This window comes from Punica granatum, chromosome 4 (assembly GCF_007655135.1).
Source record: "Punica granatum isolate Tunisia-2019 chromosome 4, ASM765513v2, whole genome shotgun sequence".
Classification (NCBI taxonomy): Eukaryota; Viridiplantae; Streptophyta; class Magnoliopsida; order Myrtales; family Lythraceae; genus Punica; species Punica granatum.
In genome coordinates, this window is record NC_045130.1 from 930,828 (window position 1) to 953,415 (window position 22,588).

A 22,588-nucleotide genomic window follows, 5' to 3' on the forward strand; every position below is an offset into this window, starting at 1 on the left:
TGCCCGTGCTAATGGAGATGATGACAGGAATATTATTTTCCATATGTTAGTCATTCTAATTACGTGTGTATATATATATATATATATATATCGATTATATGAGAGGCTTACGAGCCTAGTGCAATGAAATAGAAATCTTAATAACTAATAAAGTATGGGTAATCCCATTAGGTATCAAATTTGCAACCTTTTGATTGTCAGATAGCGGCGTGCACCATCGTGCTAGACCCACTTTTATACATGTAAATAATCTACATTTGGAAATTAAATTAATGTACTATTGATTTATAAGAATATACAATTATCTAAGTATGGTTGCAAGAGAAAATGAGTGTAACACAATAGCACACTCTCTCGTATGTCAATTAAGAAGTTACAAGTGCGATTTTCATTGTGGATTCACCTGTGCTCTTTTATTTGCTAAATAAAATATTAAGATTGGATTAGGTTCATGGAAAAAAAAGTGCGTTTACTTATTATATTTTCTGCCACCCACTTACCATTATACAGTAATAAAATTCATCAAGTTACTACACAACTTTGCAGTAATACGAGCTTGAGATAATACAATTGGCCCAGGGTAATGTCGCAGGGCTTAATTAATATATGTAGGATTAGGATATGAGATCGTAGCATATAGACGAAATAGGATGATTGATTTGCGTAGGCAGGGCAAGGAGCTTGTGCACACTGCAGTTCATTACTCCATGTCCCAATACACACATTTTCTTTTAGAGGATAATTTATAGACAATGAGATATTGATCATCACACAAACAGAAATGGGAAAGGATAGTGGCACTATAGTCGTGCCTAACCTAACTCTTACTGAACAAACTCCAGAATTTCCCTCTCTCCAATCTCTCGAGCAGCTTCTTCGATCCCGGGACATCCATCTCGGTCAGCTTCTTCAAGTACCCAATCGCCCCGTAAGAGACCATAACCTTCCTGCACTTCTTGCTGGATGAGAGGCACAACAAACACGACACTGCATATTTCTTTGCAGTGTTCCTCGGATTTGGGTCGAGCTGTTGGACCAGATTGGGCACGCTCTTGTCGTTCCTCTTGACCTCCCTGTAGTTCTGATGAACTGTTATGAGGGAAGAGATGGCCTGAGCAGAGACTTCCCTTAGGGTGTCCGATTTCAGCTCGAGGGAGTTTATCAGGAGGGGAATGATTCCAGCCTCCCCTATTAATTTCTTGGCATCATCATTCCCGCAGACCCGGCATATTGCTGAAGTTGCAGCTTGCTGAGCTCCTAGGGCGCCAAACCTGATGACATGGACCAGGCACGGCAGCAGACCCGCTGAGACTAGGCCTTCCAACGAAACCGTCCCCACCAAGTTCCTCACTGCCCCTACCGCTGGTTCCAGGGGTAACAGACTGTTATTAATATAAGCCAACAAGGCTCTGATCCCGCCTTTGGAAATCACGGACCTCCGCAAGTTCTCGTTGCTTGAGGTTATGTTCTGCAAGCATTGGGCAGCACATTCCTTTGGCCCAAATGATGCCCCATTTTCGAGGAGATCGATCATCGCCTCTATGAGTCCTTCCTGGGCCAGTATTTGACGTGCCTCAGGGACAGCCGATATGTTCTTCAGTGTACAAGCAGCGGAGGACTGCAGGGTCAAACCACGGTGAGCACAGAGCTCAATTAGAGGACGAGTTCCACCATGCTCTGCAATAGAGTGGGCTGCCTCAGGAGAGCCCGACAGCTTCTGGAGTGAAATCACAGCCTTCTCCTTAGAGGTTGGGCTGCCCGACTCCACCAGCCTGATCAAGCTCGGGAGGACGCCTTCCGTGATCAACCAATTCTCGCAACTGCCCGACTCAATGAGACAGCATATAATTGTTACAACCTTTTCCCGAATCAAAGGAGAGGTTGTGGCAGTTAATAAATTAACTAGAGCAGCCACATTGCTTCGCCCAATTACAGCGATAAGATTTTTCTCATCCTCCTTCATGATTCCAAGCAGGGCATCGAGGGCTCGGTGTTTTGCCTCCAAGTGCCCAATTTGAAGCCGAGCGAGAAGTTCCTTTATACCCGTATGGACTTCGGAGTCAGAAGATTTATTGATACTTAGAGGTAAAGTCGCTTCCCCGAGCACACCAGTCTTCACAAGGACCCGGCAATCTTTTAAATTCAAGTCCAATTTACCCGTCAAGAGGTCCAGATCGCTCTGCATCTTGAGTTTCCCTTCATGCTTCTCCCTCAAACAGCATTCAGCCAATTCCATCGATTCCCTCAGAGTCGCAGAGACTCCCTGCAACTGCTCCTTACAGAGAGCATTTTTGGAGAAGCAAGGGTGACTGGACAGGTCCAATAAGCACGAGGGGACCTGCTCGAGCTTCGAAATTATTGTCTTCCATCGACTTGGGAAGGCCTTGACCTCTCGGGCCTTCTCAAGAGCCAAAGGGAGAAGCTCCTGAGCATGCAGCAGCCATTCATCAGCCGACCGGGCAGCTATGGGGGCTTCATTTTCTCTTTCTTCCACCATGTTTCAAGGCTCTGTATGCCACTGGATTTCGAGAGAAATAGATAATACTCTCAGAGATGATTAGGAGAAAGGAAAGACAGTCGCACAGATAAGGGCAAACTAGCAGTTGCGACCATTAAATGAATGCGATCCTACTTGAGGTTTTAGCTTTCGGACAGGCAGAAAACACCAAAGAATGGGTAAACATCAATTACTACAAGAATCTTTAATGATGCAAAGAGCTAAATTTTAGACGAACCACAAATCAAATTTTGTCAGGGACAAGAAAGAAGTGAACGTTCCAGCCGTAGATTTGTGAATGTAAGCTCTGTGTTCAGCTCAGTATGAAATGAATGATTAAGATAAACATGTTTCTCTTGATCCACAATATAAATGTTCAACATGTCCTCGACTTCACTTCTCAGAAGGACCAACAAACAAAAACAAACTAACGATAATTGCAACCACCGTAAACAGCAACTAAGACATATACCTCAAAAAATCTTTGATTCACCTGAGACGTTTACCTCAGAGTGCTTCCTCCTCCTCCTCCTCCTCTCTCTCTCTCTCTCTTTCTCTCTCTCTCTCTCTCTCACGCACACGCACACACACACACACAATTCACGTAGGACCTTGACCGCAGTTCCTGATTAAGATGACAGCTGATCAGAACCGAAGAACAAGGAGAAGAAACGGAGACTCAACATTTCTCAGGTGAAAATTTGAGAAGGAAAGCACGAGAGAGAGAGATAAACCTCAAACCTTTAGAGCTGCAAATACATGTTCTCTCAAAATCACGAACTGGGTATGCTTCCAAAGTCAGCAATCAAACCAGAATCTGCTCTGAAACTGCCGAGTGATCAGAGGAATCTCAACTCTCACTATCCACATTCAAAGATTCAAACTCTCTCTCTCTCTCTCTCTCTCTCTCTCTCTCTCTCTCTCTCTAGAAACGGAACAAACGAAAATGAATTGTTTTCTCGGGACAGGGAATGAAGTGTTGCGTCGATCATAACTGTAGATCCAACGACCGAGGTTACATGTAAAGTTACCGTTGGGATGGGGTTAAGAATTTGAATCTTCTGCTTTTCAAATTCTCCTCGTGCCAAATTACGATGGCAAAAGCGGTGACGTGGCTGAATCTGACACGTGCAAGCTGGGCCCTGGTGGACCCTTTTGTCGTCTCGGTGGTGACTGGTGGTGTAGACTTTCCCACGTGCGTGGGTGTCGGCTCATAGGGAATGGCGGCAGGCGGCAGGCGGCTGTAGTTTTTAGTTTGACGGAATTCACCTCGGGCTTGGTCCTGATTTTTCCAAAATGCCACTGACTTTATGATTTATCAACTTCCGTGGTTATAATGGAAATCATTATCTTTTCAATAGTGAAAATAATTATAGATTTTTCTCGTGGGGCTCATCTTCAAGATGCAATCCAAACAATGAACCTATAGCTATAACCAATCACATAGGTCGGAAACAACAATTTGCACATTTCTCTTCCACTGCCATCGCCGTCCTTGCAGATGGAATGCTATCAGAGCTTGCTAGTCATAGTAATACTTGAAAATAATTTATTTGTGAGGCAATTTTGAGGTCGAGTCGATCTATAAACTTGCGAACTCCTTTTTATATAGCATGTCCGTTTCCTAGATTGATGAAGCAAAGAACCACATGCTTTATACTTCCTTTAAATACAGGGTTATAAAATTTTATTTTTTTTCAAAATTTTCTGATAACAAAAGGTTGAAAAATGTGAATGAAAACTATGATTTCTAAAGAGGAATATTTCCCTTTCCTTTTCCTTTTTTCATTATTCGTATCGTGGCCAGCCTTTAATTATTGCACTTGCTTCGGAATAAAATTTACCATTGACCTATCCCATTGACTCTCCTAGTCCACTCTTGACAGTATCTGTCTTTATGAATTTCTTTTAAGGTTGGTCCAACATTGCACCACATGATGATAATATTAACACTTTCGGTTCAAATATTTAGTATTTTCGTTGAAGTGTTTTATATTTCTACTTCTCGTGATTAGTATACATATTTATTATTTTTACTAGCATTTTATACAATTCATCAAGTATTAAACAGTAAATACTCAAACTAAAATACTAAAAAATAGCAAATATATCAAGAGTCGTCTTCAGAGGAGTCGTCCTGTGTTTTCTTCTGTTCAACTTCTTTGTTCATCTTTCAAACGGAGTCTGACTCAGGTGGAAATATTTCAGAGATGAATTTTTTGATGGATCAGAGATGAATTTGTTTACTACTGCAATTGGGTCGGCGTTGAGTGAAACACCGAATGCGTTCGTCTGCACTAGACTGTTCTGTACACGGGTGCAAAGAACCGATCTGCCACCTTTCATTGAGATCGAATCAAGGTTCGATCTTGAATGGATCGGTTTCTAACTTGCTCTGCAGCTCTAGCTAGTTACAGTTTTCAGGAACCGGAATCTGAGGCTGAATATTCTTTTGAGCCCGATGAAGTCTGACCATTCCCGATTTAATTGGACCTCGACTGTGCCATTGAATGTCTTAACCCAATTCGCAGTTACCTTAACTTCTTTATATTGTGTTAGGAGAAGTTGTTGGAAATCTATATATGGACTTCTATCGGTCACATTTCTGTCAGATTTTCTGCTCGTACCTTGTATTCCAGTCTTCGGTGACTGTGGAGTCCGATCTTTGCTGACAGGCTGGTGGAAATGGAGTCCAACCTGTTCCAGTAACCGCTCTTCCGACAATATTGTTCGACCACAAGGCTTTCAGCTCGACTGAAGATACACAGTGAGCTCGGAAATTTTTTCTTAATATGATGAATATGCTTCTGATTAATATTTTGTCTCGGCATCTAGGCGTTCAATATGTTTGGGGGAGTACGAAGAGGGAGAAGTCTTGCTGGTGATGCCCGAGTGCAGCCACAGTTCCCATCTGCAATGCATTGATGTGCGGCTCAAGTAACAGTCCTCATGCCCCGTATGCTGTCTCTGCTGCAACTACGAGTCACTCTACGAAGAACACGGAGGGAAGCAGTCTGGTCTCCATACGTTGTTCGATCGTAAAACAGAAGTGATCCCAAGAAACATATTCCTCTCCACGATTCAAAGACAAGCTCAACAAATGGCGGACATATTCATCTTTTTGACCTAAACTGTGCATGAGCTCGTACGGCATTCCCATAAGAGTTCTGGTTTTGTATCTATGAGCAGAGCGCTTCTTTGTCCATAACTATATATTTTGAATAATATAACTTCAAGCCAGGGAGCAATCCCAACTTACTGGGGGAAGCACCCGAAAGTTCAGGGACCGAAAGTTAAGAATATGTAAAGTTAGGGGTGTAAAAACTTTTCCCGCGGGTAAACTGCTGCAACCAATAAAAACTCGAAGATACGGCCCCGAGCAGAGAGAGAGAGAGAATGGGATTGAACGTGGGAGGTCTCTCTGTGGGTCTGGGCTCTTGCCTCCCTTCTCATCCTCGTCTTCCACGATTCTCCTTCACGAAGCCCAGGCAAGTTGCAGGTGAAGTTCTCGGAGGGTTTGATTTTCAAGAAAATTACACATGTCGACCACCCTTTTCGCTTTACTTCCTTCTGCACCGTGTTGCTTGTCGCCGCAATTTCTTTACTTTTAGATTGTCAATGGAAGTTTGTGGATTTTCGGACTGTAGAACTAGCAATGACTGTTCTTATCTCAGTACGAAATGTGAAGCTGCTCTGCGGTTAATGCTGTTTCAGTATTCGGGCATTTATCGAATTTGTTTGTTGATACTAAGCTGCCAGTAGTGCTTTTGTGATTCTTGGGCATATTTTTCTTTTGACATCTATATGTTCTTAACCAATTTCCCCTGAAGATGGTTATTCTTGGTTTTTGCTCATCAGCTTAGCTTTTACTGGACCAACTCGGTGCCTTTTTGTATAAATAGAAGCGACTATTGCCCGGTCAAATTATGGTCACCACTTTGATATTAGTCCTCTATAGTCTCTTGTCTTGTTTACAGCTGTTTGTGATTTTTCCCAGTGGGATTGCATGGTGTCTGTCGAATTTATGAGTTTTATGTATAAGCAGTGGCAGCAATGAGTGATGATCCAATCAGCGAATGGATTCTCTCAGAGGGAAATGCAACGAAAATCACAAGGATTAGTCCTGTTGGTGGGGGTTGCATCAATGTTGCGAGACGCTACGATACTGATGCAGGCTCCCTCTTTGTCAAGACAAACCGGTATATTCCCCCTTTTCCTTTTATCCGTTTCTGTTTTGGGACACCAGATCATCTGAAAGCTTTAAATGGTGACAAGAAAAATACTATTTTACCGGTTGGAAGTCACATGTACCATGTAACATATTTGTGTTACTTAAATCTACCACGTGAATGATTTCTCTTGGTCAATTGTCCTATACTCCTGTCAGGAGTATAGGACAATTGATGTTTGAGGCAGAAGCTCTTGGCTTAGGTGCCATGTACGAGACCAGAACCATCCGTGTGCCTAAGCCGTTCAAGGTGCATTACTTCTTGGTTGATTCATCAGCATATTTGGAGCTTAATAGTGAGATATTGTACTTGGGTATTATTGCTGAATGATTCTCGGAAGTTCCACTGATGATGTGTTGTGGCATTTTATAGTACGGATCTCTTCCAACAGGCGGCTCATATATTATCATGGAATTCATAGAGTTTGGAGCACGAGCTGATCAGGTGAAAGAGAAATTTATTCATTTCGTCATATTGGGTATGATGGGATCATAAGTTTGAGTCAGCTCACGCATTATTTGACCTATAAAGTGTCCCCTTAGTCTGTTCTAGGGAGAAAACTCGCTGAGATGCACAAAGCTGGGAAATCCGAGAAGGGTTTTGGTTTTGATGTTGATAACACTGTTGGGAGGTAACCTGCTTTTGCTTTTCCCTTCAATGATCTTCCCTTTTCAGTGAAATTCATTTTCAACTTGAACTACAGCTTCTTTCTATACGTTGCTTCACAGTACTCCGCAGATAAACACTTGGTCATCGGACTGGGTTCAGTTTTATGGAGAGCACAGACTTGGTTACCAGTTTAAGTTAGCGTTAGACCAGTATGGAGACCGAACTATCTATGAAAGAGGTTTACCTTGCTCTTGAACATATGTTGACAGTGAATTTCCTTCGATCTGTTAGCACTAGCTTGAGTGGTAGCATTACATCAGAAAAAAAATTCTTGATGGAGTTATCACATTCGTATTATTATGTTCGATCTACAATTAAATCTTTACATTCACGTTACTATGTTTGGTGTCGGAGCTAAATCATACAACGTTGCTCCCTGTGTTATATTTCTTTTTCATCTCAACTGCTATACATAGCAGGGCAAAGACTGATAAAGAGCATGGGAGCTCTCTTTGAGAATGTGGTTATAGAGCCATGCCTGCTTCACGGAGACTTATGGAGCGGAAATATATTCTCTGCCAAGAATGGAGAACCTGTCATACTTGATCCTGCTTGTTACTGTAAGTTTAGGATTGCCGCATGATTTGTTCTCCAGAGCTTGGTAATTGATATGTTTTTCTGAACTATTTCCTTGTTGGAGCCTAAGAGGAGGAAAAATTCAATTATACATTGGGGTTAGAGATGTGAATAAAATTGCGACGTGGACTCGAACAGCTGTTTCATTTTATCTCAATTGTTGCAATCTTATTAAATATTATATGTATTGAATGGCTGAATAAGCTTTACTGATTTCTTCTGTAACTTGAATATTTCTGTAGATGGCCACAGTGAGGCAGAGTTTGGAATGTCCTGGTGTGCTGGTTTCGGAGGATCGTTCTATAACGCCTATTTTCAGGTAAAGTCAGTCCTCTCTGATCATTGCATCGCGAGCTGGGATATGGCGTATTCATCTTTATATCTCTCATCAACAAACTTTCTTTTAAATAGGTGATGCCGAAACAACCGGGTTTCGAGAAGAGGAGAGATTTGTACTTGCTGTATCATTATCTGAATCACTACAACCTCTTCGGTTCGGGTTACCGTCCATCTGCCATGTCCATAATAGATGATTACTTACGGACATTAAATGCATGAAAGCATCGAGACTTAAAATGCTACTAATCGAATCAGATGATGCGCAGCACAGCCTGTATATTCCGGCTGTTTTCATCATACTATATATATCATCTTTTGATTATGCGCAGGGTCTCACGTCAGGTCCTGCTTAACTTATTCTTCATTAAGAAGAAAAGACAGTAATGAAACCCCAAACCGAGAAAGGAAGTGTACCACAGCGACATATTTCCACGGATTAGAGTATTTCAAATTCGATTTTTATCACTGAAAATTTTTTGTGCTGCTTTATTTTCATTTCCTTTACTTACTCGGCACATAGGCGCGTCGGCAATGTACACGATTAGCAGCGGGAGTCAAATCAGTCTCAGGGCTTCTTCGCTTCAAGGCCTGCTTTTCTCAGCACTTTGTTGCTGTCCCGAGCCCAATAAATTTAAAGCATAATTTCCGTGTCTAACTTATTTTAATTATATGTATTTTAGGGGCTTTGCTAGATTTGGTAAATTCGGTCGAGCCCATTAACCAGAATTTGCTTTGGGGGGGAAGAGTGTTGCCGCCATTAGCAGATATGGGTGAACAAATGGGCAAAACTATCGAAGTCAATCAGCCCATCTCCTTATTCATCACAAAAAATAAAAAATAAATAAAAATCAGTCCATCCCCTTGGTTCATGACCTTTCCCATTGTACCCTAGCTTCTAGAAGTTTAACTGATCTTGACCAATCCAATTTAAACTAGGTTGAATTTTGACTAATTCACTTAAACTGTTAAACTAATCTTTATTTATTAAATTTTCATTTGATTCATATGAATTCGGACCCATATCCACTTAAAAACTCAAGCTGATAAGTGGTGATATCCAAATCTCATATAAATCAATGGATTTTGATTCAACTTTTTTATGTGGGAATAATATCCTCAACACCCACCCTCACGTGCAACGTGTGGTCTATTTCTGCATACACGTTGTCATGTGCCCTTAAATATTCGCCCTCAACAATTGACCTCGAGTCGGGCTCTTCTTCCGTGCTTGGGCCAGGGAGACTAACATAAGGTGCACTTTGGCTGCACTCGACATACAGGGCATGGCGTGATGTGAGCTCACGTGGACATGCAGAAGCGTAACCTGTTGTGATACCATGTAAAATATTCATTGGACCTATACAGATTTCAGCTCATCTGGGCTCAAATCTGTATAAGCGCAAGTGAGAATTTTACATTATTTTTTCCCCTTTAATTGTAAGTTTGCCTTACAACATTTTTGCGTTAAGGGTGAACTCATAGAAACCTTCTCGGATTATTTCATTCAGGACAGGCGGGAAACATAAGAAGCAAAAAATGGAATGAAATGGCTATACACTACATTTGCCGTCTGCAATTTTTCCTAGATAACCTCATGCTTTTGCTCATCCATTCGTGGCGTAATTCTCGACAATTAAACTGGTTTACTGGTCAAACTCTCGATGAATTGATACCGTTCTGCCAGATTTTTATCTGACCTTTTCTTCTGGTGGTCCTCTGGTTCCTAACTCTTTGATATCAGCACTCAACAATTAATCTTTTGATGACTTTTCTGGTCAAAAGTCAAATAAATAGGATTGCGAATATTTGGCACAAAATAAAAAATCATCAGAAAAAAAATTAAATTAAATTAAATTAAAAGATCCGGAGAATTTTTATATATCTCTCAATTAATTTTTACAGCTGTGGCCAAAAAAAGAAAATTAATTTTACAGCTACCGCCAGGACTCGTCCCCCGCCCCACGAACCGCCCTTCCATTCCATCCCAGTCTCTTCTTCTTCTTCTTCTTCTTCTTCTTCAAAGAAGACTTCACTGGGGGGGAAAAAAAGGGTGGTTCTCTTTCTCTCTCTCTCTCTCTCTCCCCTCCCTGTCTGTCTGTCTCTCTTTAGGATTACGGTGAAGGAGCTCTAAAATTCAATGCATCAATGTGACGTTACTTTGTACTAATTTCTGCATATTTCCACCGTTTCCCATCCCACTCTGTTCTTTCACAGAGCCAACCCAACATTGGATTATTTATGCCCACAGCAACAAAGACTTCCAGAGCTAAGGCCATATCGTTTTTGCACTACTGTCTTCCTTTTGATGTTCTGATCATCTCATAACATCATACAACAAAAAGTAAGGCATGAAGAAGGAAGAGCAGTCGCTGTCACTTTTTGGGATTAATCTGTCAGAGAGACCAAGGTGGCAACAGTTCTTCATCTGCTCTTCTGGGTTTTTCTTTGGTTACCTTGTCAATGGCGTTTGTGAGGTATTCTTTTCCATTCTCTTCCTGCATTTGGTCTATATCTATGTCTATGCCAGTTCTTGTTCAGCTGCCGAGGATATGGAGATGGGAAAAAGTTCTGATATTTACTGAATTATTATTAGGAGAACTGATTTTTACCTGGGAAAAAGTTTTTGAGTCCTTAACTTCACCTTTCCAATTTTCAGGAGTACGTATACAACAGGCTTCAGTTCAGGTCAGTGATGCAGCAATTAGATTAAGAAAATATGACGAGGCATTCCTGTTACTAACGTTTGCTTTGGTTGGATTTCTATCAGACATTTATTAATATAAAATTTTTATCTTGCAACTGCTGCAGCTATGGATGGTACTTCACATTTGTGCAAGGGTTTGTGTACCTTTTTCTGCTTTATCTTCAAGGCTTCACCACCAAGCAAATGGTGAATCCATGGAAGACTTATGTGAAACTGTCTGCAGTTCTTATGGGCTCCCATGGCCTCACAAAAGGGTCCTTGGCTTTTCTCAATTACCCTGCTCAGCTCATGTTTAAATCAACCAAGGCTAGTGAGACTACTTGTAAATCTGTGCAAATACTCAGTCGATCCCCTAAAGGACACTTACGAGCTGTTTCTTGCTTAAGAATATCAAATATTATACCATCAAATGTCTCCACAGCACATGTTCCACATAACTGATTATGAAAGCCTTTTCGGGTACCATACTAATAGAGAGCACTGGAATTTCAGGTTCTGCCGGTAATGATAATGGGTACCTTCATCCCGGGTTTGAGAAGGAAATACCCCCCACGAGAATACGTTTCCGCGATCCTCTTAGTTGTGGGTTTGATCCTCTTCACTTTGGCAGATGCTCAGACATCTCCCAACTTCAGTGTGATCGGTGTGGTCATGGTCTCTGGTGCCCTGATCATGGACTCCTTTCTGGGCAATCTGCAAGAAGTCATTTTCACCATGAATCCGGAAACCACCCAGGTTATTTAAGATTTTTCACATCCCACATACCAATCTCTCCATATAACGCCCATAAATTTGTGTTACATAAAGTGATCGGTTTTGTTATCTTCTTGAACATAGACGGAGATGCTGTTCTGTTCAACTGTGGTCGGGTTACCATTCTTGGTCCCACCAATGATTTTAACAGGGGAACTCTTCAAAGCATGGACTTCGTGCTCTAAGGTAATCGAATCGTCAAACATACTTTTCAACACATCTCCTCCGAGAACAATATTTCTAATTAACTTCCTTTTGTCGCATTTCATTTTCAATTCTTTTGCAGCACCCGTACGTGTACGCCGTGCTTGTTTTTGAAGCCATGGCAACATTCATTGGTCAAGTCTCTGTCCTCTCGTTAATTGCCATATTCGGGGCTGCTACAACTGCTATGGTATCCCTCCCCTGCTCCAATTTGTTATGAAATAGATATTAGGCCACATTGCAGCATGAAACAGGGGATGGCATGTAATGCATATACCAATACCCTAGTTAGGATTCCTGTTTAAAAATGTTCGTGTCTGAAAATCTTTTCCATTTCTCTATTCTCATTTGGGGAAGGAAACAGATTCAAGGAAGAACAATGCATGTGCCTTGTTTTCCACCTTTTTGAAAAATGAGGATGGGAATGGGAAAGATTTCTCAGTACCAACACGAATTATTCAATCTAAGGAAGGACAGGCCCCATGTTACATTGAGTATGTTCATGAATTCCAAGTGCACAGAATTTTTGTTCTTTTTGAAATTTGAAATCCTCCGATGGGTCTCTTTGCTTGGTCGAATTAAATCACAGGTGACTACAGCCAGGAAGGCAGTAACTCTGTTACTATCATACTTGATCTTCACAAAGCCATTAACAGAGCAGCATGGTACTGGGCTCCTGCTCATAGCAATGGGAATCACACTGAAGCTCTTGCCCAGTGATGACAAGCCAAAGAAGAAAGCCTCGATCTCATCATCTCCTGACATCGGGAATGGGAAATCTCCCAGTTGGGAAGAGATGGCTCGATCGGACAATCGTGTGAGAGAGGAAGAAGAGGAAAGAAGGCCATTAGTCTGAAGATTAGCAACATCAGCTGCCATCAGAGAGTGCACATTCGGTTCACCAAGAAAAGAAAGCGAGGGGGCTGGGGAGCAAGGGATACATAAAATAACTGGAGAGTAGTACCAAGGAGAAGAATATTATATAGCCTTTTACTAATTATAATATTTTTCACCTTTTAGTTATATCTATACATTTATCAAATTATCCATCAAGCTGCAAACTGATAGATATGGAATACACAAAGTGAGTAACATTCTCCGACTATTGGAGCAGATTATCATTTTAATTATCGATGGCATATACATATATACATATATATATATATATATATATATACACATACGTGACTGCTAGGAATCAACTAATTATTTATTATCACTGATTATGATCGACACAGGATGTTTTATTATAGACTAAAACAAGAAAATCTTAGATGACCCTTTTTTAAAAATGATGCGATGAGAAATAACTAATGAAATTTTTCTATAATTAAATTAAAATAATTATTATGATATATACTACTCGAGTAATATTGGTGCAATTTACGTACACGGTGAGGTGCGAATTTCTCGACAAGAACATATGTGACTACTGCCCTTCGGATCAGTTTTTCTTCGTGGCAGATACTCGAACATGAAATCACAAGCTGAGCTTTTCTTTACTGACACTTGGTATAACAATAATACGTGTCGAGATAGGACATCGCATGATTGACACCCTTTCACCCTCTCAGAGTCTCGGGACCATTTTCTTGTCGTGCTGAGACACTGTAAAATGCACAAAAGGAACAGCTCCATGACACAACAGGAGCTGGAATGATGACGCACTTCGACTGGAAAATGACGGAGAACAGTACAGACACGAATGGCCGTACACGGCTGCTCAGACCAGGAGAGAACAAGAGGAACAACGACAACGACAACGACGACGACGACGTGGAGAGGGGGAGGCCGAAAGAGCCGTGGAAGGGGGAGTTGGTGAAGAGCATTGTGTACGCTGGGCTCGACGCCATTGTCACTTGCTTCTCCCTTATCTCCTCCATCTCCGCCGGTCACCTCTCCTCCGGTACATATAATATTTTACCAAACCGCATTGTATATGCATTAATTTTGTATATCATGCGACGTTTCGTGTAATAGGAGGACAGTGTCGTATCCATCACTGCTTCTTGCTCAAAGCCGGCCAAACAAATGTTGAGTTCAGTGCATTGTTAGTCGATTGAAATAATGAGGACATATGTAACACATAATAGCTTGATGACTGATCTGCAGTTCTGCGAGTCTGTCCTCATCGGGACTCGCCTTATCATGTCCTGCTGAGAATCCTGACATATCTCTGGATTGGAAGTATTCTAGTTAGTTGACCTTAGTCTTTCCCAAGATCTCAAGGTAAGTCGGGTTGGGACTATAAATAAATAATTTCTGATTGAATGTTTGCTTTAGACATAAGAAGAGTGAATTTTATAGAAACACATGCAATTTTATCCAAAAGGGGCCAACAACCATTTTGACAAAGACACCAATGCGGTTCCACTGCCACCTTTCCTAAGGTTTCAAAAGAAACCAACATCTGTGGTAAATATTCAGGTGGCCGAGTGCCTGCGGGAGGTAACTACAGGTTTATTTTCCTCGTCCTTTTCCACTCCTTTTTAAATTTTTATTTTCTGTCACTTTTGCCTCTGGAATTCCCGGTTGGATCAAAATTTTTTGCAGCAAGTGGCTTTCTTGTAGTCACCTAATTAAGAGTGCTGGAAAGGAAAGGGATTCTTGACCGTAGCAATGATGGTCAAGTCGAGTCGGTTTCTCAAGCTTTCCCTTGTTAGTACTCATAGGAGCAGAATATCTGCGGGACGTAGAACTTCCCATCATTTCACAAGCCTATTGTTCTCCTCTATGCAGTTGATGTCTTGGTGCTCGGTTTCGCGAACCTGGTGGCAGATGGAATATCAATGGGATTTGGAGATTTCATTTCGAGCGGGACTGAGAACGATGTGGCTGCAAAGGAGAGGGCTGTCACCAAATGGGATGTCACTAATCATATCACGCCTCAGCTGATGGAGTTGCTCCAGAAGTATCAAATGCTCGGAATGTCCACTGAAGATGCTGCCACGGTATGTACTCTTATAAGATTGCTAAGAAGGCTGGTACAGTTACTAAGTAAAGGCTCGAGAAAGGAGTTCCTTTCTCGGTCAATCAAATGGTCAATTGGTTGATAAGATCCCGTACTTGTTTTGCAGGTGGTGAGAATATTTGCCAAGTACAAGGACATACTGGTGGACGAGAAGATGATGGCGCAGAAGGGGATCCTTCCTCCGGAAGAAGCCTACAAGCCTTGGAAAAATGGGCTCGTGACATTCGCTGCTTTCATCTTCTTCGGGAGTGCACCCCTCCTCTCGTTCATAATCCTCATCCCTTTTACAGACAGCGAGATCATCAAGTTCGTGGGAGCCTGTGTCCTCTCAGGGATCTCCCTCGCCCTTCTCGGGATCACTAAGGCAAAGATTGTGGGACAGAGCTATGTGGGCTCTGCAATGGTGACTGTCTTAAATGGCGCTATAGCAGCCTCAGCTGCTTACGGGCTTGGGTGGACACTGAGGAATGTAGCTGGCTAGAAAGAATGAGGAGACAAGGAAGAGAGGGGGGGAGAGAGAGAGAGAGAGAGTGGTGTAAAAATCTTTGTGTTTGTGTATTGAGTTTTCCTTGTGTAGCAGATGTCAACTTGTTGATCTAAATATATCTGAAACTTTTAAGTTAATTTCTGAATTTCAAGTTAATCTTTGATTTTGTTAACTTTTTAATTTAAGCTGAAGGGAGCAAGACGACTAAAACTCTGAAAATTGAGTGTAACTGAGGAAAGCCTTGTGTTCTAATACGGGAGATTACATCTAGGTGGAGTAATCACTGAATAAGAACACCAGCAAGCTGAAAAGCATTATTATTGTTATATAATCAGAAACAGGTTATATAATTTATCTGTGTGTATTACTCGAAAGAAAGAAGACTCGGAAAGGAGGATTCCTCGTACCTAGGAATGGAGGCAATCTTAGTTGCCGTCACTGAGAGAGAGCTGCAGTGCATGTTCCGCTTCCTTGAGGAACAACCGCGCCAGTTGCTTCTGCCCGTGCCTATACACTATGGCGGACCATCGGTTCCTGCTAATCGCGGTTCGCTCCTTTTGGTCATTAATTTCCCTGTCACGCAAAGAGTGTAATGACTGAGACACAAGAATGAGCGCAGAATATGGTAATGATAGTCCTTCCTCTAGAAGGACGCAGTTAGCCTTCCCAATATGATCAAGAAAAAGAGAGACAACAATAAAAGGTTTACAACCTTAACACATTGTCAAGCTTAGTGTGATTTTCAGGAATTTCTGAAATGTGGACTTTTTCCAGCAGATCAACATCGGACATCTCGGTTCCAGTACCCTCTTCCAAATTCATTACCCTGCTCATCAGAAGTAATAAGGATTTTCATACTATTTAAGACAAACAGGTTCAACAGAGAAAAATTCACTATTGTATTACTTTTGTAATCGACCTGTTTGTAGGTGATCTCTCCCCCATTTGGTCAACATTCTGATTTCAAAGAACTTAAAAGAGTGGGAAGAGAGAGTTTGTTAGGAAAGAACATCATCTGGAGGAGGGGAGAGAGAGCATCTCATGATATCTTTGAACTAATGAGGCCAAAATTCTTTAATCCATGCAGTAAATTTTTGTCTAGATGAACGGAGTTGAAGATGTTCTTCAATTATGGGTTATGAGGTTTCGATACTTTTTCCCATTGCCCTTTTCATCTGACAACTGAATTCTACTCAAAACCTAATTTTAAGTACAAATACTTTTTCAAAACAAACCGTTATAGCCTCTTTGAACTTTTTCTTTTCATGGGCCATGGCCAGGTTTGTTCGTTGGACTTATATAATGAGAATCAAGAAGTAACTCTGTCGCTTACTTTGTCTGAAGAAGATCAACAAGCAGCTGCAGGGCCCCAGAATCCCCACACGCTTCCCAGACAGCCCCTCGAACTTCTGTATCTGATGGTTCCCGTTCCTCTCCAGATCCAATAAGCTATAAAAAGCAGTAACTTTAACCCCCCTTGGTCAAGAGGAGAATATCTGAAAAGTTATATTAGCTAACAGAAGCTGCACCTCTTCAAGTAAGTGAGTAACTTGAGAAAGCTGCTCTTCTTTCATTGCAATAGTTCTCAAAGCAGTCAAGAAATTCTCTGGAAAAACTAGCTTGTTTCTGTAGGAGGGCGTTCTGCGTTGACCACTCCAGCTAAAGTTGGCAGCTCTTTCTATTTCTTGTTTGTTATCACCTTTATCTTTTGAGGCCCTCCTTGGGAAGAAGCCTTGATCCAGCAAACTTCTAGGTAGAAGGCACCTCAGTTCAGCTTTCTGACAGCACCAAATACAGTAGTGCAAAGAAAAGGAGAGAAAAAGTGAAGGTCCCTGAAAATTGCTCACATAAATCGAACATCTGAAGGAAAATATAAGCTGACCTGTGCCTCAAGAAGTTGTGCTTTGGCTTCTGAGAAGGGAATGCTTTGCATTGCCTCTGCTGGATAATGGACCTGTAAAACTCACAGAAATCAAGCACTGGCCCGAGAAGATTGTACACTATATGTATATAGCACTCCAGGAAATGGCACCGTCAATTACCAATATTACATAAAAATTAAAGACGCTCAAGTGAGACTAGCACACGAAGTATTCTGATCTGTCAAACTAGAATCAATAACGAACATGAACTATGAGCAATAGTACTACCATTAAATAGTCATCTGGATTATCATCAATGACGAATCCATAGAGGTATAGCAGCTCCTGCATGATGATGTAGCTCAGAAAGTTGGAAGTCAAGGGCTCAGATTGCAATCAATTGACAAAATCTGAGCATACGAGTCAATGCAAATGTAGTCCCAATGTACTGGAGATACATTATAACATTATTTATAGGAACTGCAACCACTGAAAAAATCGAGAAATGTTCCTCAGGCATCAAGAAATGCATAGCTCATAACTACAGCAATGCATCCGAGAAGACCCATGAGACCATTTGTTATTATCATAATGTCAATAGGAAGAAGGCTATCTTAATTGAGTTTTAAAGTGCATACTTTTTTGGCCACTTTTAAAGTGCATCCTTGAATAAAGGCAATGCATGAGAAAAGTTAAGTTTGCATATGCATGCAACATCAGCAACTTAAGGAAGAGTAAGAATACATCATTGATGAATCACCTAAGACACAGATATAACACCTCAATTATGATATAAGAAAGCATAACAATGCTGATTCAGCCTTAAAGTGAGTACCTCATTGCCTTTGTTACCATAACTTATACGAATCTCTTTTTCTTTCTGGAATTGACCCTGTTCAGCTTTTCAAAGGAACAAAACATAGGTTAGTACAACTTGCATGCTCCCTCTATACCAGATGAGTACAATGAAGATGAGGACAATAGAGTCAAAATTAATCTTCTTTACCCTCAGAAAAATGACGGATGCAATGCAGTACCATGATCATGTGTAGCCTCTATGGATGGATACTTACAATATTATAATATATTACTGTAACCAGACTCCAATTATCCAATCATATAAAGTCAAATCACCTCGAATGCCCAGTCTTGGCATTTATAAACCATCAGACTAGCATCTTTCTGCTATTTCTCTCCGTTCATTATATGATGCCATATAGGGGTGGAATTTAAGGGGTTAGAGAATCTAGAAAGAGGAGGGATATGCACTGGAAAAAGAACCTAACGTTAGTTCTCCTCAAGTATCATTTCAATCCAGTTTTAGCCAATGCTTGCTACTCTTGATTTTCATCTCTTACATGACCTCTTTGCTCCCCATGTCAGCATCCTGTTTCTAGACTAAAAGTTTACATCTTTGGGAAATTCTGGAAGCTGGGGCCAAAAATTTGGCACCCAGAATAGGATGATGAAGTACCTCAATAATTTTCTTTTCTTCTCTTTTCTTCTATAGAGATAATTATTGAAGGTAAAACTATATTATACTAACCAGAGCTTATTACCAGAAAGAAGGTACATGGAGAAAGGAACTCTTGTTGTAGATCCTGTTGCATCAACTTCCCATGTTGCTACGGCTTGTAAATCTGACCAGTCAATTGCCACAGAGCAATATTTCACGGAAAACTTTCAGAACGGAGTCTAATGTCAAAATGTTATCCATTAAGCATCTATATAAGCATCAAATGAGAAATGCAAGCTTGCAAAGATTTAATATACATACTATGCACTAGAAACATTATCTATATGTGTATTAGCTTGTACCCATCTTTTTAGATATATCATTAGGCAGATAAGTTTTCTTTACAAATCCAGGAGACAGCCTTCAGCAGTTCACAATTTATGACTTTTTCCTCTTCTTTGGCACTGTCAGGTATACCAAATAATTCAATGAAACTAGTGAAACTTATAAGTTACCAGTAAACTATGAATATCAGCGAAAAGCCAGGACATGGTTGAAGAACCAGGCCTACTTCATACTGTGAAAAGTTCAAAAGAACTAACTGATGAGAAAATATTCCAACAAAGGCTCCATCATTTTTTAGGCATACTATTCAACTACATTCTTTCTAATACTCAAGTAAATCTCACACCAATTAATACTTAACACAACCAATTATGAATGCAGAATCAAAGGAGATAGCATACCATGGTTACAGAAGTCAATGCCAGGTACAAGACCCTCAACCCAAACGGTTTCATCTTGCACCGCCACATAGGCTGCTTCAGTGACTATGCCATCAGCCACATGGCCACTGGATTCTGCGATGATTAGGACTCTAAATTATGACAAGTGCTATCTTCCAAAAAGAGTCACATCACAACAATGAATAACATTGGAGACAGCATGCTCACTTTTCTGATCCTCTGCATCAGCAACTTCTTTAAAAGCAACCTCATGATTAGAAACATCTGAATTGTCATTATTGGAAAACCTCCCATCCAATTCCTTTTCTGGAAAAACATAGGAACGTGGGAGAGGAATGTTTAAAGCACGGGTCCAGAATATGGAATTGGCCCTACAATAGCAGTTTTCCAGCAGGGATGCAAACATTAGAGATGGATATAAGTCAAAAAAGGAACTAGGTATATCACAAAGGATGAAGAATCTAGTGAGAATCCGCTTACCAAAGGAAATCTTCAAAACTTACATCTCTGGGAAACAATGTGACAACAAAGGCAGTCATCAGGTATTAACATGTGATAATGTTTATAATGATAATAAATCACTTCTTACAGAAAAAAGGCATTTTGAAAAAGGCGCAAGTAAACCAAGTAGTGATGAACTTTAGGTGAGGCAATCTATTTATGATCAACAAAAATGTGTAAAGTCTCCGAGTTCAATATTCCTATACAGACCCAACAGCTGCTTAAATGGCAACAGTAAGTGGGAAACCCGATACTCGAAATGCTTACTTCTGACCCAATAAGGTACTCTCGTCATGCAATGGTTGCATCTAATACTTCATGCCATCTGGAGGCCATGGAATACTTAAACCACACAATACCAATGGAGAAAAGGGTGATAACATACAGCCAAATACAACCAGATACAAAAAAGATGATTCTTTGGACCCACCTTTCTGTATCCCCATCAAGAGAAAGAAACTTTTTCACCAAGCTCTTCACCTTCTCTTCATACAGAGACCGCAATTGTTTTCTCTGATAAATAAATCAAATTTAGCGACATACATGTGCAAAATATTGGAAGTTGTTGACCTGTGGATAATGTACCTCAGTTGAGTGAGTATCATAGTTAATATACTATTATAACCATATACATTTTTCATATGCTATACAACTCAATCTCTTACATAAGCGATAAATTTTGGATGGCTATTGTCTTGTGGCCTGGTCTTCATCCTGATAAGGGTTCTTCTAAATGAATGAAGTGCTTGCAATAGCACTAATGACAAGCTTACCACCAAGCCATTTGAAAGACGTAGCTCAGACATGTCTATATCCAGCCTGCAGACCTACAACATCTTTTGATTCTACAGTCACTGTGTCTGTTGATTCTACAGTCATTGTCGTACACAGCCTAGATTGTCAGTCAAGTGCTCTAGACTCGAGGACTCATTTTCCCACAAAGTGATTACTCTTACAAGCTGAAATTTCGATCACAAAGATACTTCGAGATATGCCAAACATCGACTGGTGAAGTTACAGCAACAAGAGAATATTTTACCTGCAACTCCACTGCATGATGTAAAGTTGTACCTGTCAGCTCCGAGAACTCATCATCGGTGAACCAAAGTGGGCTCCCAAATGTGGTAGGCAGCACATCAAGGTACCTAACATAAATTTTCGACAAAATAAATTTTCACGGGGATAATGTGACGGAAGTGAAGGAACAGAACTAACACAATGTGGTCAACTACGCAGAATTAATGCTCACGGCTTCCACAGAGAGTTCGTACGGAGGCGCTCCACTGTCAAGAATAAAATAATCAAAAATCTGTCATCCACTTCTCCTTCTTCAAACATTGCTCGACATTCTGCTCCAATTAGAGGATCTTGCAAAACTCTCATTGGAGTAATAGCTAAATCTAGTGGAACAACAAGGAAAACCCCTGCAATTTTTAACCATACATATCCATCATATTCTCGAGACTGACCACGGGCTCGACCTCACCTCATACATTACCAATTATAATACTGTGGAAGAAAGGGAGGACTAGACAAACTAGAAAGAGTACAAACTCCACTTTCATAATTAATCGGAGCACTAACAAGCTCAAACGGAACTACACAGAAAATCTGTCTCAAAACCTTCTTATCTTTGACTGGCGAAGCCTAATGAAAATTCGAACAAGTTGTAGAGTTCATCAAACCAAGAGCTGCAACGTGATCACAGCCAACTACGAGAACGTTGAAGCGATTAAATATCTGATAGACAAACACAAAAAGGCAGAATGCTAAACTAACCATCAGGAGGGTTATTGGATGAGAAAATGCCAAATCCTTTATTGGGGCCACAGTACTGGATCTCACAGCATCGTAGTTCAGCGCCATTCGCCTGGTATTAACAGCTAAACAGTTCGTCAGCATCAGAACCACATCAAAGCACATATTAAGCTCACTATCGTCGTCTTAGCAAGAGAGTAAGCCCGTCAATGAATACTCTGCAGGTTGGGTTGCAGATACAAGGAACTGCAGCTCAGTTAGAGTTAACCCCCAGGAAAGTTCAAGTCGAAGAACAGGAAGAGGAAATTCCTCGTATCCAATTAGTTTGGGTGCTAAGAGGAATCGAATGAGAGGTTCGAGAATTGGACCTGTAGCCATGCGAGAAAGAGCTCGAGCTTTGCTTCCTCCGAGCTGGCCATTGCTGCCAAGTTCAGTCTCGCGTGCCGTTTGATGAGTCCGAGTTCACTATCACTTCAGCTATGCTACTTCTGTCGAGCTTTGGGGGGGTAGGGCGAGGAGAGAACATTTCCACAGGGATTTTACGTTTTCGCACCCCAGATTTTACTCGATACCAAATTTGCACCCCAAAGTTTGTACTTTGTCGCCCACTTATTTCATCTGCAATGCAACTTTGTTCGGCCCCGCATGGAACGGCCATGGGGTGAAAGAACGGCCCAAAGATATCTCTGTATGGAAAGAGGGCCGAGGCTTTTAACCTTAGCCGGCTTTGGCTGAACCAATTAATATCCATCGGAAACTATCTAAACTCCGCTCGATAGAGACAGACTTTTATCTTAACTTAATTCGAAACCCGCTGACAATCCCTCATTTTGCCG

General features: G+C 41.0%; 5 protein-coding genes across 16 annotated transcripts; 3 read left to right on the top strand and 2 right to left on the bottom strand.

Annotated features, from left to right (window-relative positions):
• Positions 1-637: 637 nt before the first annotated feature.
• On the bottom strand, positions 638-3,471 carry LOC116202216. Of its 3 annotated transcripts, none has more exons than XM_031533667.1 (3): positions 3,239-3,471; positions 3,004-3,122; positions 638-2,518 (listed from the first exon to the last, which is right to left on the bottom strand). In XM_031533667.1, exon 3 carries the CDS (start codon positions 2,495-2,497, stop codon positions 818-820), a length of 1,680 nt encoding a protein of 559 aa, XP_031389527.1. In that variant the 5' UTR covers positions 2,498-2,518; positions 3,004-3,122; positions 3,239-3,471; the 3' UTR covers positions 638-817. The 3 variants fall into 3 exon arrangements, with proteins under 3 accessions (XP_031389527.1, XP_031389526.1, XP_031389524.1); XM_031533666.1 differs by having other exon boundaries at positions 2,991-3,122; XM_031533664.1 differs by having other exon boundaries at positions 2,970-3,122; positions 3,239-3,470.
• Positions 3,472-5,845: 2,374 nt separating this feature from the next.
• Positions 5,846-8,667, top strand: LOC116206192 (protein-ribulosamine 3-kinase, chloroplastic). Its single transcript, XM_031538993.1, has 9 exons — positions 5,846-5,996; positions 6,543-6,696; positions 6,885-6,975; positions 7,099-7,170; positions 7,269-7,357; positions 7,455-7,573; positions 7,815-7,955; positions 8,214-8,290; positions 8,383-8,667. The coding sequence occupies exons 1-9, from the start codon at positions 5,894-5,896 to the stop codon at positions 8,527-8,529; spliced, it is 993 nt and encodes a 330-aa protein (XP_031394853.1). The 5' UTR covers positions 5,846-5,893; the 3' UTR covers positions 8,530-8,667.
• Positions 8,668-10,315: 1,648 nt separating this feature from the next.
• Positions 10,316-13,074, top strand: LOC116203583 (UDP-galactose/UDP-glucose transporter 2-like). The gene is made up of 7 exons (XM_031535376.1): positions 10,316-10,784; positions 10,967-10,995; positions 11,119-11,320; positions 11,507-11,749; positions 11,852-11,953; positions 12,054-12,161; positions 12,561-13,074. Exons 1-7 carry the CDS (start codon positions 10,659-10,661, stop codon positions 12,825-12,827), a joined length of 1,077 nt encoding a protein of 358 aa, XP_031391236.1. The 5' UTR covers positions 10,316-10,658; the 3' UTR covers positions 12,828-13,074.
• LOC116203582 (protein-lysine N-methyltransferase EFM1) lies at positions 11,373-22,279 on the bottom strand. Of its 8 annotated transcripts, none has more exons than XM_031535369.1 (17): positions 22,121-22,279; positions 21,774-21,864; positions 21,244-21,418; positions 21,034-21,139; positions 20,425-20,507; positions 19,974-20,000; positions 19,701-19,864; positions 19,494-19,607; positions 18,851-18,931; positions 18,127-18,191; positions 17,580-17,636; positions 17,312-17,383; positions 16,959-17,207; positions 16,763-16,878; positions 16,142-16,255; positions 15,837-16,002; positions 11,373-11,707 (listed from the first exon to the last, which is right to left on the bottom strand). In XM_031535369.1, exons 1-16 carry the CDS (start codon positions 22,169-22,171, stop codon positions 15,855-15,857), a joined length of 1,713 nt encoding a protein of 570 aa, XP_031391229.1. In that variant the 5' UTR covers positions 22,172-22,279; the 3' UTR covers positions 11,373-11,707; positions 15,837-15,854. The 8 variants fall into 8 exon arrangements, with proteins under 8 accessions (XP_031391229.1, XP_031391232.1, XP_031391231.1 ...); XM_031535372.1 differs by lacking the exon at positions 11,373-11,707 and adding an exon at positions 12,038-12,172; XM_031535371.1 differs by lacking the exon at positions 11,373-11,707 and adding an exon at positions 13,447-14,147.
• LOC116203584 (protein CCC1-like) lies at positions 13,613-15,523 on the top strand. Of its 3 annotated transcripts, none has more exons than XM_031535377.1 (3): positions 13,613-13,877; positions 14,711-14,922; positions 15,049-15,523. In XM_031535377.1, exons 1-3 carry the CDS (start codon positions 13,628-13,630, stop codon positions 15,421-15,423), a joined length of 837 nt encoding a protein of 278 aa, XP_031391237.1. In that variant the 5' UTR covers positions 13,613-13,627; the 3' UTR covers positions 15,424-15,523. The 3 variants fall into 3 exon arrangements, with proteins under 3 accessions (XP_031391237.1, XP_031391238.1, XP_031391239.1); XM_031535378.1 differs by lacking the exon at positions 13,613-13,877 and adding an exon at positions 14,153-14,429; XM_031535379.1 differs by lacking the exon at positions 13,613-13,877 and adding an exon at positions 14,474-14,606.
• Positions 22,280-22,588: the final 309 nt, after the last annotated feature.